This window comes from Diceros bicornis, chromosome 2, assembly GCF_020826845.1.
Source record: "Diceros bicornis minor isolate mBicDic1 chromosome 2, mDicBic1.mat.cur, whole genome shotgun sequence".
NCBI classification, from domain to species: Eukaryota; Metazoa; Chordata; class Mammalia; order Perissodactyla; family Rhinocerotidae; genus Diceros; species Diceros bicornis.
In genome coordinates, this window is record NC_080741.1 from 48,970,302 (window position 1) to 48,991,602 (window position 21,301).

The 21,301-nt window shown below is 38.2% G+C and overlaps 1 protein-coding gene across 2 annotated transcripts in view; it reads right to left on the minus strand.

Moving 5' to 3' along the window:
- Positions 1–21,301, minus strand: part of SMARCC1 (SWI/SNF related, matrix associated, actin dependent regulator of chromatin subfamily c member 1) — a 177,264-nt gene that overhangs the window by 63,792 nt on the left and 92,171 nt on the right. For both annotated transcript variants that reach the window (XM_058557364.1, XM_058557354.1), the window contains exons 20-21: positions 16,460–16,718; positions 15,368–15,529 (exon numbers count right to left, since the gene is read on the minus strand). In XM_058557364.1, coding sequence (XP_058413347.1) covers positions 15,368–15,529; positions 16,460–16,718 — 421 coding nt within the window. The remainder of the gene's footprint in view (positions 1–15,367; positions 15,530–16,459; positions 16,719–21,301) is intronic.

A 21,301-nucleotide genomic window follows, 5' to 3' on the forward strand; every position in this document is an offset into this window, starting at 1 on the left:
TGGATTCAACAAGCCCCTTCTGATAAGCTAATACTTATTTCCTAAGTAATTTCTATGAGAAATCTCCTAATAAATGAAAATAAGGTGTTTCAGACCTAAGGATCATCTATCTTTACTTTTACTTCACCAAATACTCCCCCCAATCCAAATCCACAATGAAAAGTTAGGTTAAGGAGAGAAATCCAAAAAAAGTCTTGTATTTCATAAGGAAACATTTTTTTCCTGTATTATCATTTTACCATTGTTAATACATATAAGTTAACATGTGTAACAGTAAATTAAGTATCACAAAAAAAGTATAATGAACCTTCCACCCAAGTATGATATTATCTTGATAAGGAAAGTCTCATATCATTCTATTTCAAATCAGTGCACTATATAATAAAGCACTATTTTGTTATATAAAGTGTAAGTTTATATGTAAATTTGATACTTCCTTTCTTTGAACTCCCTACTTGGAATGTGGTTCAGAAAGGAAAGAGGTAGGGGCCAGCCCCGTGGCGTAGCGGTGAAGTGCCTGCACTCCGCTGCTGGCAGCCCGGGTTCCGATCACAGGCACACACCGATGCCCCGCTTGTCAGGCCATGCTGCGGCGGTGTCCCATATAAAGTGGAGGAAGATGGGCACGGATGTTAGCTGAGGGCCAGTCTTCCTCAGCAGAAAGAGGAGGATTGGGCATGGATGTTAGCTCAGGGCTGATCTTCCTCCCACACACACACACACACGCACACACACAATCAATCAATCAATAAATAAATAAAAGAAAGTTTGAGAGAGTAGACCTCATCAATCAATCAATCAATCAATCAATCAAAGTGAGTTTGAGAGAGTAGACCTCAAGGTTTGAGGGCCCAAGAAGGTTTGTGGCAGTAGGAATTAAAAAAAAAAAAAACAAAAAAAAAAGGAAGGAAGGAAGTACACTGTTGACCTCCCACTACAACTCTGCTGAGCCAATTCCACGGGGAGTACCATTTGCTGTTTCCTAATTTATTCTATTAGTCACAGCCCAATATAAATCACATTAACTACAACAGGCCAGCATTAGTTATAGAATTCTCTTCACAACTCAGTCAGAAATATTCATATTATCCTGGTATTCTCCTTAGCACCTTAAATGGTAACAGGATCCAAATTCTGCTGCTGCAACTAGTAAGTACAGATAGGCGCCGCTTACCAATGAGGATACGTCTAAGAAATGCACCATTAGATGATTTCGTTGTCATGCGACCATCATAGAATGTACTGAAGGGGAGCAAAATTTGCCAGCCCAAAAAGTGTCTCTTTAACATGAGGATTATTTTAGGCTGATCATTCTTAAGAAAGATTCAGAAAGTTTTTCATTAGCTCCCCCTTAACTGCTTAAAAGAATTCAGATAAAAAAACCTGTCTCAGGAAGCAAGCTATCACGTGTTGTTATTAGCATAACAACAACTAGGTGGTAGACAGGCAGGAACCTAGAAAAGCCTGTTTGTTGGGCTCCCCTCTGTGCTCTTCTGTTTCCATGTGGCCAAACACTTGTTTTCCAAACATTTGCTCCTTTTCACCTACATATGAATTGCCTTCCTTCCCTGTGAAGTCCCTGACTCTCCTCACCCCCAACATCTTCTTTTGTCTTTAGCTGAGGATGATATTTAAGGTGGTGGCTTTGTCCATTTTGGCCAGTTACTCAGTTTTCCTGGGTTTCTCCCATGTATACATGTTTTAACCTTTGTTTTTCTCTTGTTAATCGGTTTCATGTCGATTTAATTCTTAGACCAGCCAGAAGAACCTAGAAGGGCAGAGGGAAACTTCTTCCTCCTCTACAGTACTTACACAAACTTACTAGACATGCGGGCTATATGGTACTAATCTCATGGAACCACTGCCGTATATCTGGTCCATTGCTGACCAAAACGTCGTTATGCAGCACATGACTATATACATTGCACTTCAAAGAGGTTACCTGATAGGCTACTTCCAGATACTATGAATGAATATTATTGTTCATGCCATTCAAAGAAGCACCCTTTGCAGCCTCCAAAGGGGTGGCTGAGCCAACCTTTGTACAATGTGGAAGCCACACATTCACTAATCAATTAGGAAAATCTAGCCCCACAAAGACTAAGGTCGCTACGTTTTTTTTTGCTCTCTTATAAATTCCACTAAACTAGAAATGGCTGAATTTGTAATCTGTTCCTTAACCACTAATTTTTAAAGAGATTTACATGTAAAAACATGTCCCTGATTTTGCAAAGTACACAAACTTCTTTGAATCAAATAAGAAGGCTTTGCCAACTCTTTTCAATTCCATGACCACAAGAAACCAAAAGACCCTCCAAATGAACCAAAAACACAAAAAAAATAGAGGAAAGTAAGACCTTCACAGGCATTCAATAGGCCCAGGTTTTCCCCGCCTCAGCACTGCCTTGTGGTGCTGAATGAATAAAAAGCAACAGAGATGTGGCTTGGCTTGCTAATTTCAGTCTCCATCTAAGAGAAAGGAAAGTGAATTTTCCAACTAAGAAATACCGTGGATACTATAAATTACTTTTTAATTCAAAGGCTTGGTACTCTGGATTAGTAATCAATGTCAAGAACAGTTAGGTCAATAATTCGTTCTGAGGGAGAGAGTGAGAGGTCTGATTAATCTGAAAATCTGTTTCCATATCTGCAAAATGAGACTGCTAGATTGATACTTTATTATTTTTTTAAATTTTTTTTTGTGAGGAGATCAGCCCTGTGCTAACATCTGCCAATCCTCTTTTTTTGTTGAGGAAGACTGGCCCTGGGCTAACATCCGTGGTCGTCTTCCTCCACTTTATGTGGGACGCCGCCACAGCACGGACTGCCAAGCAGTGCATCGGTGCACGCCCAGGATCCGAACCGGTGAACCCTGGGCCGCTGCAGTGGAGTGCGTGCACTTAAACGCTTACGCCACCAGGCTGGCCCCCAGATTGATACTTTAAAGAAAACAGAGAGAACAACTGGGGCAGCTTCTATTTTGCAAACTCATGGAAACCATAAGATTTTAGGCTTGAAGAGACCTCACTGACATCTACTCAAATCACCTAGAACAGTGCACCAGTTCAGATAGTGTCATCTGTGAAGTACTGGCTGGCAATTTTAATTATTACTTCATATTATCTTTATTCTATAAGAATAAATGAAAAGGACAAAAGAAAATTACCACGGCTGAAGCACAGGTTGTATAAATTGCATACAACTGAGACAAGGATGGAATTAACTAGGCAACATGACAGCAGTAAATCTTTAGCTTGAGTTCTTCATCAGAAATTGTTTCATAATGAATGAAAAGAAAAAAATTAATGAACAAGGTAAGAAAGGTTGGGAATACACTACTGATAATTGTATATAAAATAATATTTTTACCTTGATGTGAAAATTAGTCTCTTAAAACACAGAAACACGTCCCATTTGAGAAGCCACATATTGCTTATGAAACTACTTTATTAAAATTTTATTCCTCTTCACGATAAATAGGTAATTAAAATACCTTAACAGCAAAAATGTCATCTGTCCAATATCACAGACTGGCATAGCTAAACGATACATTATATAGATTATCTAACCATCTTTTTCATGTTACAGATTAGAGAATTAGAGCTAGCGAAGGTAAACAGCCTTTTAAAGTCCTGTGGCTATAAAGGGCAGAACTACAGGTGGAATCTACGTCTGCAAAACCCTAAAATCCAACAAACAATATGCTGTCTATAAAAGAGCCACTTTAGATCCAAAGACAAATAGACTGAAAGTAAATTAATGGAAAAAGTTATTCTATGCAAACCAAAGGAGAGCAGGAATGGTATGCTAATATCAGATAAAATAAACTTTTAGACAAAAAATGTTACAGGAGAAAAAGAAGGACATTATATAATGATAAAAGGGTCAATCCATCAAAAAGATATAACAATTACAAACATGTATGCAACTAACAACAGAACGTCAAAATCTATGAAGCAAACCAGACAGAACTGAAGGAAGAAATAGACAGTTCAACAACAAAAGTTGGAAATTTCAAGACATCACTTTCCACAAGGATAGACCAATTAGAAAAAAGATAAAGAGGTAGACAACTTGAACAACACTATAAACCAGCCACACCAAACATACACAGAAGACATGATTCAACAATAGCAGAATACAAAAGGAACATTCGCCAGGACAGTGTGTTAGGCAACAAAGCAAGTCTCAATAAATTTTAAAAGACAGAAATCACAAAAATTACCTTTTGTGAACACAATGGAATGAAATCAGAAATCAGTAACAAAAGGAAATCTAAAAAATTCACAAATTGGTGACTATTAAACATAATCAATGGGTCAAAAAAGAAATCACAAGGGAAATCACAAAATACTTTGAGAAGAATGAAAATGAAAACAAAATATATCAAAACTTACAGAATACAGCAAAAGGAGTGCTGAGAGGGAAAGTTATATAGCTATAAAAGTCTATGTTAATAAAGAAGAAAGATCTCAGATCAATATCCCATCTTTCAACTTAAGGAACTATAAAAGGAGAGCAAAATTAACCAAAATCAAGCAGAAGGAAGAAAATAAAGATTAGAGCAGAGATAAATTAGAGAACAGAAAAACAATATAGAGGATAACCAAAACAAAAAACTGATTCTTTGAAAATAATAAACAAAACTGACAAGCCTTTATCTGGATTGATGAAGGAAGAAAAAGAGTGTATCAAATAACTAAAATTAGGGAGAAGTCAAGATGGTGCCTTAGGCGGATTCTGAACTCACCTCCTCCCATGGACACAGCCAATCTACAACTACTCTTGGAAAAATTACCCCTGAGACAGAACTGAATACTGGGTAAGAGGAACTCCTACAACAAATAACAATCCTAATTGAGGTGGAAGAGGCAGAAACTCCCTTCTGGAGAGAAAAAAACGCCACCTTCACAAGCCGCCAGCGTCATGGCTGCCCAGGAGCAGCCCAAAGGTACACAGCCTTCCCTAGAGGAGTGAGGACCTGAGGCGCAGAGCGCCCCTGCTACAGGTGTTTTTTGGACCCAGCACAATCAAGACAAATGGCATAATATCTGACTTTGCTTGCTACTAAAACATTGGGGAGTACTCCCAGAAAAGCTGGTTCACAAAGAAACTAAAGCTGGCTCTCAAAGGGCCCACACAGAAACTCACCCGTTTCAGAAAGCAACCTAAAATCACCAGAAAGAAAGGTGCACAGTCCTTTGGTGAAAGGAGACTCATCTGATAGTCTCTGAGTGCATCTCAGTGAGAGGTGACACCTCTCCAGGGACTGGGACATTGGCAGCGTCCACTGTTGTGGCCTGGTGTGGGCGTGCTAACACAGGCGCTGGCAGAAGCCATTGGAGTTCACCCTGGGGCCTGCTAGCCCAGGGTCTGCCCCACCGACTAGAGCACCGATTTAATCCAGCTGAGTCAGGGCGGGCAGCCCACCCCAGGGACTGGCCCCACCCAACAACAAGCCCTCAGGCAACTTGTGGGCCTGCACAGATTAGTGACTGGATTCTTTGCAGTCTGGCAACTGGGTGCATCTCTCTGTGGGGCAAGGCGTGTGAAAGGAGTGGGTGGAGAGTATGCGGCTCCTGCAGTGGAGAGACTGGGTTCACTTCAGGAGGTTGGGGCATGTGCTCAGGGCAGGACTGTGTTGACTGTGTGTGTGGACCTATGGGCAGTAGGGCTTGTCAGCTGCAGAAGACTTGTGCTTCTCAAAACAGCCACATAGGGGATCAGCCCCACCTTCCAAAGCTTGAAACAACTGGGTGCTCTCTTGCTTGAGGCCAACTCCACGCAGCTGCAATCCTCAGAGAGGTGACAAGAGACCTAAAGGCTGGAGGCTTATAGCAGTTGTAAGCCTGTGAGCCTAACAACCTGCCACATTGGCGGACTACTCACTTAATAGAAATACTGCAACAGGAATGTGCTATTAGAACTTGCAACCAACTGTGCTGGGGCTCCCCAAACCTGATAAGGAGACTGAAGGGCCCACAACAATGACAAGCAGCTGAGCATTACAACAACTGGCCAGAGGCATAGCTCATCCTCCCTGGGCACCTGCAGGAAGAGCAACCACGCCACAACAGAAGGACACATGTAACCACCATAGGGGTGACTCCTGGAACAATCAGAACTGCAGGAAGCACACTGCCGGGCCTCATAAGGCATCACTTATATAAGGTCAACACTCCAAGAGCAGGAGACATAGCTAATCTACCTAATACACAAACACACGCACAGAGAAAGAGGCAAAATGAGGAGGCAAAGGAATACGTTCCAAGTAAGAGACTAGGACAAAATCCCAGAAAAGAAACTAAGTGAAACAGAAATGAGCAACCTACCTGACAGAGAGTTCAAACAAAGAGTGTTAAGGATGCTCACTGATCTGGGGAGAAGAATGGATGAACTCGGTGAGAACATCAACAAAGAAATGGAAGATATAAAAAAGAACCAATCAGAAATGAAGAACACAATACTGGAAATGAAAAATTCACTAGAGGGACTCAAAAGCCGAGTAGAGGATACAGAAGAACGGATCTGCGAGCTGGACAAAAGACTAGAATAAATCACCCAAGCTGAACAGATAACAGAGAAAAGAATTAAAAAGAGTGAGGACAGTCTAAGGGACCTCTGGGACAACATCAAGCACACTAACATCTGTGTTATAGGTGTCCCAGAAGGAGAAGAGAGAGAAAAAGGGGCAGAAAATCTATTTGAAGAAATAATAGCTGAAAACTTCCCTAACCTAAGGGAGGAAACAGACATCTAGGTACAAGAAGCACAGACAGCACCAAACAACATAAAGCCAAAGAGGCCCACACCAAGACACATCATAATTAACATGTCCAGAATTAAGGACAAAGAGAGAATCCTAAAGCCGCAAGAGAAAGATAAGTTACATACAAAGGAAACCCCATAAGGATATCAGCTGACTTCTCAGCAGACACCTTACAGGCTAGAAGAGAATGGCACGATACATTTAAAGTGCTAAAAGGAAAAAACCTAAAGCCAAGAATACTCTACCTGGCAAGGTTATCACTCAAAATGGAAGGAGAGATATAAAGTTTCCCTGACAAGCAAAAATTAAAGGAGTCTGTCACCAAGAAACCAGTAATACAAGAAATGCTAAAGGGACTTATTTAAGCGGAAAAGATAAGACCACAAATAGGAAAAATTATCTATTTCCATGATAAGAGAGTAATGGATACAAATGCAAAAAAAACGTTAGATATGATATTAAAAACATAAAATGTGGGAGGAGGGGAGATAAAGAGTAGAACTTTCAGACAGAGGTCAAACTAAAGAGACCATCAACTTAATATAGATTGCTATATATGTAGGTTACTGTATATGAACCCCATGGTAATCACAAACCAGAAAACTATAATAAATACACAAAAAACGCAGAGAAAGGAACCCAAACATAATACTAAAGAAAGCCAACACAGCACAAAGGAAGAGAGCAAGAGAAGAAGGGAACAGATAAGACGTACTAAAACACCAAGAAAAAAAAAGTTAAAAAATGGCAGTAAGTACATACTTATCAATAGCTACTTTAAATGTCAATGGACAAAATGCTCCAATTAAAAGGCATAGGGTGGCTGACTGGATAAAACAACAAGACCCATGGATATATGCTGCATACAAGAGATACACTTCAGACCTAAACACACTCACGAACTGAAAGTGAAGGGATGGAAAAAGATACTCCACGCAAATGGCAATGAAAAGAAAGCTGGGGTAGCAGTACTCATATCAGACAAAGTAGACTTTAAAACAAAAAGTGTAACAAGAGACAAAGAAGGGCACTACATAATGATCAAGGAAACAATCCAACAAGAGGATATAACACTTGTAAGTATCTATGCACCCAACGTAGAAGCACCTAAATATAAAAAGCAATTATTAACAGACATAAAAAGAGAAATAGACAGTAACACAATAATAGTAGGGGACTTTAACACTCCACTTACACCAACAGATAGATCATACAAACAGAAGATCAATAAGGAAACACTGGCCTTAAATGACACACTAGAACAGATGGACCTAGCAGATATATACAGAACATTCCATCCAAAAACCGAAGAGTACACATTCTTTTCAAATGCATATGGAACATTCTCCAGCCTTGATCACATATTAGGCCACAAAACAAGTTTCCACAAATTTAAGAAGACTGAAATAATACCAAGCATCTTTTCTGACCACAACAGTATGAAACTACAAATCAACTTTAGGAAGAAAGTCAGAAAAGTGACAAATATGTGGAGATTAAACAAAATGCTACCGAACAACGACTGGGTCAATGAAGAAATCAAAAGAGAAATCAAAAAATACCTGGAGACAAATGAAAATGAAAATACCAGAATTTGTGGGATACAGCAAAAGCGGTTCTAAGAGGGAAGTTTATAGCAATACAGGACTATCAAAACAAACAAGAAAAATCTGAGATAAGTAATGTAACAATGCACCTAAAGGAACTGGAAAAAGAAGAACAAAGCCCAAAATCAGTAGAAAAAGGGAAATAATAAAAATCAGAGCAGAAATAAACGAAATAGGGACTAAAAAAACAATAGAAAAAATTAATGAAACCAAGAGCTGGTTCTTTGAAAAGATAAACAAAATTGACAAACCTTTAGCTAGACTCACGAAGAAAAAAAGAGAGAAGGCTCGAATAAAAACAGAAATGAAAGAGGAGAAATTACAACGGACACCTCAGAAATGATTGGGTCAATGAAGAAATCAGAGGAAAAACCAAAAAATACCTGGAGACAAATGAAAATGAAAATATGACAAGCCAGAATTTATGGGATACAGCAAAAGCGGTTCTAAGAGGGAAGTTTATAGCAATACAGGCCTATCTCAACAAACAAGAAAAATCTCAAATAAGCAATCTAACAATGCACCTAAAGGAACTGGAAAAAGAAGACCAAACAAAGCCCAAAATGAGTAGAAGAAGGGAAATAATAAAAATCAGAGCAGAAATAAATGAAATAGAGACTAAAAAAATAATAGAAAAAAATTAATAAAACCAAGAGCTGGTTCTTTGAAAAGATAAACAAAATTGACAAACCTTTAGCTAGACTCACCAAGAAAAAAAGAGAGAAGGCTCACATAAGTAAAATCAGAAATGAAAAAGGAGAAATTACAACAGACACCTCAGAAATACAAAAGATTCTAAGAGAATACTATGAAAAGCTATATGCCAACAAATTGGACAATCTGGGAGAAATGGACAAATTCTTAGAATCATACGACCTTCCAAAACTGGATCAAGAAGAAATAGAGAATTTGAATAGACCAATCACCGCTAAGGAGACGGAAAGAGTAATCGAAAACCTCTCCAAAAATAAAAGACCAGGACCAGATGGCTTCCCCAGTGAATTCTACCAAACATTCAAAGAAGACTTAATACCTATCCTTCTCAAACTCTTCCAAAAAATTGAAGAGCAGGGGAAGCTCCCTAACTCATTTTACAAAGTAAACATTACTCTGATACCAAAACCACACAAAGACAACACAAAAAAAAGAAAATTACAGGCAAGTATCACTGATGAACATCGAAGCAAAAATCCTCAACAAAATACTAGCAAATCGCATACAACAATACATTAAAAAGATTATACACCATGATCAGGTGGGATTTATTCCAGAGATGCGGGGATGTTTCAACATTTGCAAATCAATCAACGTGATACAATACATTAATAAAATGAAGCATAAAAATCACATTAGCATCTCAATAGATGCAGAGAAAGCATTTGACAACATACAGCATCCATTTATGATAAAAACTCTGAAAAAAATGGGAATAGAAGGAAAGTACCTCAACATAATAAAAGCCATATATGACAAATCCACAGCTAATATCATCCTCAATGGTGAAAAACTGAAAGTTATCCCTCTAAGAACAGGAACCAGACAAGGATGCCGACTCTCACCACTCCTATTTAACATAGTATTGGAAGTCCCAGTTAGAGCAATCAGGCAAGAAAAAGAAATAAAAGGGATCCAAATTGGAAAGGAAGAAGTGAAACTGTCACTATTTGCAGATGATATGATTTTATATATAGAAAACCCTAAAGCATCCACCAAAAAACTTTTAGAAGTAATAAACGAATATGGTAAAGTTGCAGGATACAAAATCAACATACAAAAATCAGTTGCATTTCTATACACTAACAACGAAGTAGGAGAAAGAGAAATTAAGAATACAATCCCGTTTACAATTGTAACAAAAAGAATAAAATACCTGGGAATAAACTAAACCAAAGAGGTGAAAGATCTGTACACTGAAAACTATAAAACATTGCTGAAAGAAATTGAAGAGGACACAAAGAAATGGAAAGATATTCCGTGCTCTTGGATTGGAAGAATTAACATAGTTAAGATGTCCGTACTTCCAGAGCAATCTACAGATTCAATAGAATCCTTATCAAAGTTCCAACAACATTTTTCACAGAAATAGAACAAAGAATCCTAAAATTTATATGGAAAACATAAGACCCCGAATAGCTACAGGAATCCTGAGAAAAAAGAACAAAGCTGGAGGTATCACACTCCCTGATTTCAAAATATACTACAAAGCTATAGTAACCAAAACAGCATGGTACTGGCACAAAACCAGACACACAGATCAATGGAATAGAATCAAAAGCCTAGAAATAAACCCGCACATCTACAGACAGTTAATTTTCGACAAAGGAGCCAAGAACATACAATGGAGAAAGGAAACTCTTGTCAACAAATGGTGTTGGGAAAACTGGACAGCCACATGCAAAAGAATCAAAGTGGACCATAACCTTACACCACACACAAAAATTAACTCAAAGTAGATTAAAGACTTGACTGTAAGACCTGAAAACATGAAAATTCTAGAAGAAAACAGGCAGTACGCTCTTCAACATCGGTCTTAGCAACATATTTTCAAGCAGCATGTCCGACTGGGCAAAAGAAACAATAGAAAAAACAAATAAATGGGACTACATCAAACTAAAAAGCTTCTGCACAGCAAAGGAAACCATCAACAAAACGAAAAGACAATCTAACAGTTGGGAGAAGATGCATTTGCATTTGCAAATGCAAACCACATATCTGATAAGGGGTTATCTCCAAAATATATAAGAACTCATGCATCTGAACAACAAAAAAACTAACAACCCAATTAAAAAATGGACAAAGGACCTGAACAGACATTTCTCCAAAGAAGATACACAGATGGCCAAGAGGCACATGAAAAGACGTTCAACATCACTAACTATCAGGGAAATGCAAATCAAAACTACAATGAGATATCACCTCATGCCTGTCAGAATGGCTATAATTAACAAGACAGGAAACAACAAGTGTTGGAGAGCATGTGGAGAGATGGAAGCTCTCATACACTGTTGGTGGGAGTGCAAACTGCTGCAGCCACTATGGAAAACAGTATGGAGATTCCTCAAAAAATTAAGGATAGAACCACCATATGATACAGCTATTCCACTGCTGGGTATTTACCCAAAAAGTGTGAAAACACCAATGTGTAAAGATACATGCACCCCTGTGTTCATTTCAGTGTTATTCACAACGGCCAAGACTTGGAAGCAACCTAAGTGCCCATCAAGGGACGAATGGATAAAGGTGTGGTATATATACACAATGGAACACTACTCAGCCATAAGAAACGATGAAATCCAGCCATTTGTGACAACATGGATGGACATTGTGGGTATTATGCAAAGTGAAATAAGTCAGAAGGAGAAGATCAAATACCATACGATCTCACTCATTAAGTAGTAGATAATAACAACAAACACACACATACAGACAGAGATTGGACTGGTGGTTACCTGAGGGAAGTGTGGGGGGCAGGGTGTAGGGCAAAAGGGATAATTAGGCATATGTGTGTGGTGATGGGTTGTAATTAGTATTTGGGTGGTGAACATGAGAACATGATGTAATCCATGCAGAAATAGAAGTATAATGATGTACACCTGAAATTTATACAATGTTATAAACCAATGTTACTGCAATAAACAAAAAAAATAAATAAAATAAAATAATAAAGAAAGGCCACAAAAAAAAAAATAACTAAAATGAGGAATGAAAACTGGGACATTAATCAACCTTACAGAAATGAGTATAAAAAGAACATCATGAGCTTTTTAAAAAGTTTTTAAAAAACAGCTTTACTGAGATATAATTCACACACCATATGATCAACCCATTAAAAGAGTACAATAAATTTTAGTATATTCTCAGATATGTACAACCATCACCACAGTAAGACTTTAAAACATTTTCATCACTCAAATAAACCTCGTCCCCCTTTATCCTGTCGCTCCTAGCCCTAAGCAACCATTAATCTACTTTCTTCTCTATAGATTCGCCTATTCAGGATATTTTATATAACTGGAATTATATAAAATATTGTCTCTCTTCACTGGCTTCTTTCCCCTACCATAATGTTTTCAAGGTTCATCCATGACATGGCATATGTCAATACTTCATTCTACTTTATGGATGAATAATATTCACATTTTGCTTACCCATTCATCAGCTGATGGACATTTGAGTTATTTCTACTTTTGGTTGTGATGACTTTTTTGTGTGGCCAAAAAATTAGATAATCTATATGAAATGGACAAATTCCTAGAAAGACACAAAGTACCAAAACCGACTCAAAAGTAACAGAAAATCTAAATAGACTTATAACAAGTAAACAGATTGAATCAACAATCAAAAAGCATTAAAAAAAAAAAACAAAAAAAAAAAGCCCAGGACTTGATGGCTTCACATATGACTTCTATCAAACATTTAAAGAAGAATGAACACCAATACTTCTGACACTCTTCCAAAAAACAAGAGAGAACAGTTTCTAACTCATTCTATGAGGTCACTATTACCTTGATACCAAAATCAGACAAAGAAATCACAAGAAATGAAAAGTACTAAACAATATCTCTTATGAATATAGATGCAAAAACCCTCAACGAAATATTAGCAAACTTAATCCAATAGGGTAGTAAACAGATTATTCACATTGATCAAATGGGATTTACCGCAGAAATGCAAAGCTGGTTCAACAGGCAAGAATCAACTAATATAACATAAGAAAATAAAGTAAAAATACCACACAATCATCTCAATTGATAGAGAAAAAGCACCTGAGAAAATTCAATACCCTTTCATGATAAAAACACTCAACGAAGTAGAAATAGAAAGGAAGTTCATAAACTTGATAAAAGGAATCTAGGAAAATCCAACAGCTAATGTGACACTTAATGATAAATGCTGAAAGCTTTCCCAAGATTACAAAACCAATTTCATTTACAACAGCATCCAAAACAATAAAATACATAGGAATAAATTTAACCAAGGAAATACAAGACAAGTGCCAAGAAAATACAGATTAAAAACTTCAAAACATTGCTCAGGGGCCGGACCAGTGGCATAGTGGTTAAGTTCAAGCGCTCTGCTTTGGACAGCCCACGGTTTGCTGGTTAGGATCCTAGGCCCAGACCTACACACCGCCCATCAAGCCGTGCTGTGGCGGTGTTCCACATACAAAATATAGGAAGACTGGCACAGATGTTAGCTCAGGGACAATCTTCCTCAAGCAAAAATAAATAAATAAAAAACAAGCCTCCAAATATACAGCAAATGTGCATTGGATAAATTTGAGAAGCACACCTCCCTCCCCCCAAAAAAGAAAAAAACAAACGACATTGCTTAAATCAAAGAACGCCTAAATAAATGGAATCCTATGTTCATTAGATTGAAAGATTTTTTTGTGTGTGAGAAAGTTTAGCCCTGAGCTAACATCCGATGCCAATCCTCTTCTTTTTGCTGAGGAAGACTGGCCCTGGGGTAACATCCATGCCCATCTTCCTCTATTTTATATGGTACACCGCCACAGCATGGCTTGATAAGCAGTGCTTAGGTCTGCACCCAGGATCCAAACCTGTGAACCCCGGGCCGCTGAAGCGGAGCACGTGAACTCAACCACTACGACCCCAGGACAGACCTGAAAGACTTAACACTGTTGAGATGGCAACACTTCTCAAATTGAATGCAAATAAAAATCACAATGAGGTATCACTTCACATCCACTAGCTTGGGTATTAAAATACAGCGAGGGGAAAAATAAGTACTGGTGAGGATGTAGAGAAACTAAAACCTTCATACATTGCTGGTAGGAACATAAAATGGTATAACCACTATGGAAAAGAATTGGGTAGTTTCTCAAAAGTTAAACATAGAATTAACATATGATCCAGAAATTCTACTCCTAGGTACCTGAAAAGCAAAAAACCTATGTTCACAAAATAACTTGTACATGAATGTTCATAGCAGCATTATTCAAAATAGTGAAAAAGTGGTTGAAACAACACAAATATCCCTGAACCGATGAATAGTCAAGTAAAATGTGGTATATCCACTCAAAGATGCTTTCAGCATAGAAAGGAATGAAGTACTGATTTATACTACAACATGGATAAACTTTGAAAACATTATGCTAAGTGAAAGAAGTCAGACGCATGATGCCATTTACAGGAAATATCCAGAAAAGGCAAATCCATACAGACAGAAAGCAGATTAGCGGTTACCAGGACTGAGGAGAGGAAGGAATGGGGCGGGGGGGGGGGGGGGGGGTGACTGCTTAATTGGTATGGGGTTTTCTTCTGGGGTGATGAAAATGTTGTGAAATTAGATAGTGTTGATGGATGCACAACATTGTAAATGTACTAGAAGTCACTAGATTGTACACCTTTAAGTGGTTAAAATGGAGAATTTTATGTTATGTGAATTTTACCTCAATTTAAAAACAACCAAAAACAACAACAATGAAGTTAAACCTACCCAGCAACATATAAATTAAAATAACCACAAAAGTCCTTTCAGTATTCTTATGTCTGTATGTTCAAAACCTAGATCTAAAAACTAGGCATCAGATACCTCAACTGTGATATTATTAACAGTTATGAGACAATTTTTTAATTCTAGCTACCATAAAGGGAAGAGATAAGAGAAAAAAAATCATATATAGTCATGCATCACATAACGATGGGGCTACATTCTGAGAAATGTTATCATTAGGTGATCTCATCATTGTACGAACATCACTGAGTGTGTTTACACAAACCTAGATGGTATAGCCTACTAAACACCTAGACCATATGGTACTAATCTTAGGGGACCACCATCATATACGCAGTTCGTCATTGACCAAAAGGCCATTATCCGTTGCGTGACTGTATTAATCTTAAGAGATAAGTTTATACTGACCATTGTACTAATTTTTAAGTGCAAGCAAACCCAATTATTTTAGCAAGCTGATAAGCAAATACAACATCTATTAATCCTGTCCTTGGGAGCAGCAGTGACTCACCAAGTTTCTCTGGCTCTTCCGGCCCTGTGCCTGCAATGCAGCTGCTCTCCAGACCATAGGTGGGATCCACTTTCCCAGAGGCTCGTGCTGCTTCCTGTACTTTCTTGACATGAGCTTCAACCAATTCCAGTGGTACCTCCTCCCGAACCCGAGAAAATTCCTCTGTTCAAGAATAAAAATGGAAAAGTGACCTGGTTTTGCAAAAATATTTGCTTCAATGTAAACCACTAAGAAATCTGACGCAACATTAGTGTCTTGCATGTAGTGACCTTTCTGGGGACTTGGTCTTATCCACCAGCAAAATAAGAGTGCTAAATGAGATAATCGCGTGATGAAATTCTATGACTCTATGTTTTACCTTACATGGCACAGTATCTTGCTATGTAAAGAAAAGATATTTAAATATCTATTAATAACAAGCAAAATTGCTGTCCAAATTTTATCTAACATAGCTAGCTAGACCGATAAACAAGAAAATAGCAAGGATTAAACAACCAGAAAGAAAAGAAAGAGTTCTATGGGGTGAGAAAGTTCTAATCGTAATTAATATAATCCAACAATGTTAAATGAATCCCTTTGCCAGTTATATTAAATTCCAAATGAATCACAAATATACCATTAAAAACTGTTTTGCCCCTCTAATTCTTAATAAATATTTAATTTTAAAACTGTTATAAGTGTTTTAGTTTAAAATGTTACAATACTTTTAAACATAACATGGTATCTTTAAGGGATAATATTTGAATTTTTTATTTATTTATAAAATAGAAATGAATGTAAAGTTGATATTTATTTATTTATTTATTTATTTTTCCCCAAAACCCCAGTAGATAGTTGTATGTCATAGCTGTACATCCTTCTAGATGCTGTATGTGGGACGCGGCCTCAGCATGGCCGGAGAAGCGGTGCATCGGTGCGCGCCCAGGATCCGAACCCAGGCCGCCAGCAGCGGAGCGCGCGCACTTAACCGCTGAGCCATGGGGCCAGCCCTAAAGCTGATATTTAAATTTGAAGTAACATTAATATGAAGGGAAGTATTAAACCATTATCTGAAATTGTTGCACTGTCGAGATGGCTTAGGAAAGTCCATACCCAAAGCTGCTTTTGCTGCAGCAGATGCCACACGAGGGTCCACCACAGATGCCAAAAAAGCAACAGTGCTCATGACTGGGTTTCCTGACTGACTGAAGGGGACAGGCTGGTAGGCCAGGGGCCCAAGAGAAGCATCTGAATTCTCAAGGTATGGGTCCTCAATGGGAAGTCTCAAAAAGTGGAGGATGCACTCATCCTGAGTACGACTTCCAACGTGTTCTGACACTTTGTTCCAATCATCTTTGTACATCTCCAGGGCCTAAAACAGAAAAAAAACCAGGAGCTTTAATATCAGGTAACAAACAAGTAATATGTAATGACATCAGAAGTCTGTGACTATTCTTCAGATAGGTTTTTTAAAAAATTATGAAAATGGTTATATGAAAATAGGTGGATCTGATTGCTTTCCTTATATTAAATTCATAATCAGGCAAGATAAATAAATAAAAGGCATGCATACTGTAAAGGAGGAAGTACAACTGTCTTTTATTAATACACACGATACATGATTGCTTATATACAAAATCCTAAGAAATTCACAAAAAAGGTACTAACACAAAAAGTTTAGCAAGGTTACAGGATAGAAGGGTAATAGAAAAACTCAATTATATTTCCATATATACAAGCAATGAGAAATTTTAAGTTGGCAAAAAAGTATTTAAAAAATAGCATTAAAATGAAATACTTATAAGGGGCCAGCCCAGTGGCGCAAGCGGTTAAGTGCACGTGCTCCGCTGCGGCGGCCCAGGGTTCGCCGGTTCGGATCCCGGGCGTGCACCGACGCACCACTTGTCAAGCCATGCTGTGGCAGCATCCCATATAAAGTGGAGGAAGATGGGCATGGATGTTAGCCCAGGGCCAGTCTTCCTCAGCAAAAAGAGGAGGATTGGCAGATGTTAGCTCAGGGCTGATCTTCCTCACAAAAAAAAAAAAGAAAAAAAAAAAAAGAAATACTTAAGAATAAATGTAACAGGGACGGCCCCATGGCTTAGCGGTTAAGTGCGCGCCCCCACTACTGGTGGCCCGAGGTTCGGATCCCAGGTGTGCACCGATGCACCGCTTCTCCAGCCATGCTGAGGCCGCGTCCCACATACAGCAACTAGAAGGATGTGCAACTGTGACATACAACTATCTACTGGGGCTTTGGGGAAAAAAAAAGGAGGAGAATTGGCAATAGATGTTAGCTCAGAGCCGGTCTTCCTCAGCAAAAAAAAAGAGGAGGATTAGCATGGATGTTAGCTCAGGGCTGATCTTCCTCACAAAAAAAAAAAAAAAAGAATAAATATAATAAAGTATGTGCAAGACCAATATGCTGGAAAAAAAATAAAACATGCTGAGAGAAATCAAAGCTCTAAACAAATGATGAACTGTGTTCATTCATTAGAAGTCTCAATATTGTTAAGATGTCAATTCTCTCCAATTTGAACTACACATTCAATGCAATCCCATTCCAACTCTAAGACTTTTTTGTTATAAACTAAGAAACCGACACTAAAATTTATAAAGTATATAAATTTCTCATTTTAAAATTTATAATTTTTCAGATAAAATGCTGAAAAATTTCAACAAAAAGAGTAAAAGCAGTCTCCAATGGGGAGAAGGATAGAATGGTGTAAAGAAAACCAGAAATACGTGATGCTAAAAAAAGTCAAGGAATTAACTGGGTAAAAAGAATCTATTCAGTAGCGTACCAAAGTGCTCCTCTCACACAGTTCTCTCTAGAGCCATGATTCTCAACCCAGGGCAATTATGTCTCCTTGGGGACATTTGGCAATGCCTGGAGACATTTCTGATTGACACAACAGGGGAGGTGTTAATGGCATCTAGTAGGTAGAAGCCATGAATGCTGTTAAACATTCTACAACGCACATAAGAGCCCCCACAACAAAGAAACCATCTGGCCCAAATGTCAATAGTGGCGTGGCTAAAAAACCTTACTCTAGAGCCTGACTTGCTGATCTATACTGAGACAGCTGGCTATGACAGTTCTCTCCATGTCTACTTGCCTCAGTGAATTCTTTTTTGTGTGTGTGTGTGAGGAGGACTAGCCCTGAGCTAACATCTGATGCCAATCCTACCCCCCCTTTTTTTTTCTTGAGGAAGATCGGCCCTGAGCTAACATCCGTGCCCACCTTCCTCCACTTTATATGGGACGCCGCCACAGCATAGCTTAACAAGCGGTGTGTCGGTGAGCGCCCGGGATCCAAACCTGTGAACCCCGGGCCGCCAAAGCACAGTGCGTGCACTTAACCCCTCGCACCACTGGGCCGGCCCCCTCAGTGAATTCTTAACCCTGGGTTCCCACTGCTGCTCCAAGCTTTCTTTCTCACTGGGGTGATACAGGACCCCTCAAAACCCAAGCCAGCAAATGGTGTTACTCATTAAATCCCTTGAAAAACAAGGCTAATTCTGGGTTTCCTTTGCACAGTCAATGGCCTCGGATAGTTCTAGAAGGAATTACTTAGAAAAATGATCCAGGTTGTAGCTTAAACGAAAAATCAATCTATCTCACTAAGGTCCTTAGGGCCAGAAACGTATAACTGGCTCTATCTTAAGTTCTTGATTACGGTTAGAGATTTTCTTGGCATGCGCTACCATAAACTTTTCAAACAAACTTGTTATTTAAATTTTTTTCTCCCTTTATTCATTTTCCTTTAGCCAGAGAAAAGTAAAGTTCAGGAAGTTTGTCTAAGGAACTCTTTGACACAAAATTCAAGCAAAAGTCAGCATCCAGAAAAGCATAAGGCTGAGAAACAGTGAAGCGCTGAGTCTGTGCACTGATGGTTGCATTACATAAGAGGGGCAGACTGAAGAGATGTTTTCAAAGCAGAACATGATGACAGACTGGCCAGGAAGGAAAGAGACAAGTGACATACAGAGAAAAATTATTAGTCGATGTTTTATACTACTACAAAGCACCTTCATTCCTCCTGCCATAACCTGGGTAATCACCATTACTTACCTGGATTCTTAGAATTGCATGTCTCTCTATCCTTAAATTCACCCTTCTTCCTGTTGCCAGAGTGAAATATGTTTCACACAAGACACTGTCTCTCTCCTGTCTAGAACTATTTCATCGCTCATCATTATCTTATGGAATTAAGGCCAAACATGATCGGGGCTCTGCCTACTTCTTTTACCCCACTCTCTACTGTTCTGTTCCAGGAGTACCCAGATCCCACACTGTTCCTAGGTATTGTACCTATGTACAGTTTGTTCTGCACTAGAAATATCATGCATTAGAACCAACAGAGCTGTCCCATTCCCAGGAAGCTGTCCATAACATCTCATTCACCCAGCCCAGCTACACAGCCATTCCCTCTGTACATGTTGTGCTCTGGGTGCACCTCGAACTGTGTAGCTGAGGACAAGGCACTCATTTTTCATTTTATCTGTTTCTGTCATCCACTAGACTATAAATCCCTTATAGAGACTATGGCCTAGCCATCTCAATCTATGGTGTCTATTACAGTGCCTGAGACACAGTACCAATAAAATTTGCTGAACTTAACCACAGGGAACTGGACTAAACCAAGAAAGGAATTTGACTTTTCCATGGCTCCAAACATAAAAAAAAAACACAACCCTGTGAAAAAAGGCTTTTCTTCAAGACAAGTTTTTTACTGGAAGACATACTCATCTAAAGCATAATTCAAAATTACACAGGAAAAAATATTTCTCGGGTTGCATATCAAGGAAAGGTATATCAAGTGCATGCATACTGTCAGAAAATTTGATGCTGTTTACTTTACTGAATATCTTCTAATGTGATTGTTTCTATAAATCTAGCCAGTATAAAATATGTGAGAAACTCTTCTAGTGACAAACAAATATTAATAACCCTAGTGGATTTTATTTGCAGGTACAAGATTTTATGTCCATTAATTATTTAAGGGAAAATAAATACAAGGCATGAGAAAGCAAAGCAGGCATGAGAAAGACTAAAGTTAACAAAGGAGAACCAATAAGCTCACAGATTCAAGTTCTGTCAATTTCAAGCCCAAGGCAATTCTAAATGACCAGGAAGAATACTGTTATTACTTGTGGATTTAAAAGAAATTGCAAAAGCCTCTTTTTAAAATTTCCTTAATCACTATAGAATAGAATGGCACCATTTCTTCTTTCATTTTGGCACCCTGATTCTATCAATGCAATTTCAAACTGCCATAAGAATTGAGTTAGCCTTTGTGGCATCTTATACCGATGACGGATTTTCAGGTGAAACATGAAATTCCTCACACACTTTATAAATAAAATCTTATTCAAACAAGTCTCCATCACCTTGACGTTATGCAATATTTAAAAAAAAAAAAAGGCTAATAACATAGAGCCTCATATTATCCTCCATGTCTACCAATTAAAGATCTTTTTCAAACTGCATTCATTTGTCCAACATGTAGATTTCACTTTGGTTATTTGTAAAATTGAAATTATGCCTCCTGCATTTGTAATAAGACAATGAACTGAACATAACCAAAGATGATAACCTGCTGCATTCCATACAACTATGCTTTGATAACCGACTATATCAAATAGTCTTTTTAAAATAAAAGAATAATCTGAAATATTTGGCATGGTGCCAAATTTATCTATTTACCTACGTATTAGAGAGAAACTGACTGTGTTTTTGGTTATAAATCCATTAAAAATTTTTCGCCTGACTTCATGTTCTTAAGCTGTTACCAATAAATAAACTATATAAATAGAAGGTGTTAGCAGTAAACAATGCCATTCAGAAGCCTTTTATTTCTCTCTGTGTAAGCACAGACAACGCCTGTTGATTCAACTACATGCTTAAAAGAAAAACAATCAACTACTGCACAGGTCCCAGCTGCAGGAAAG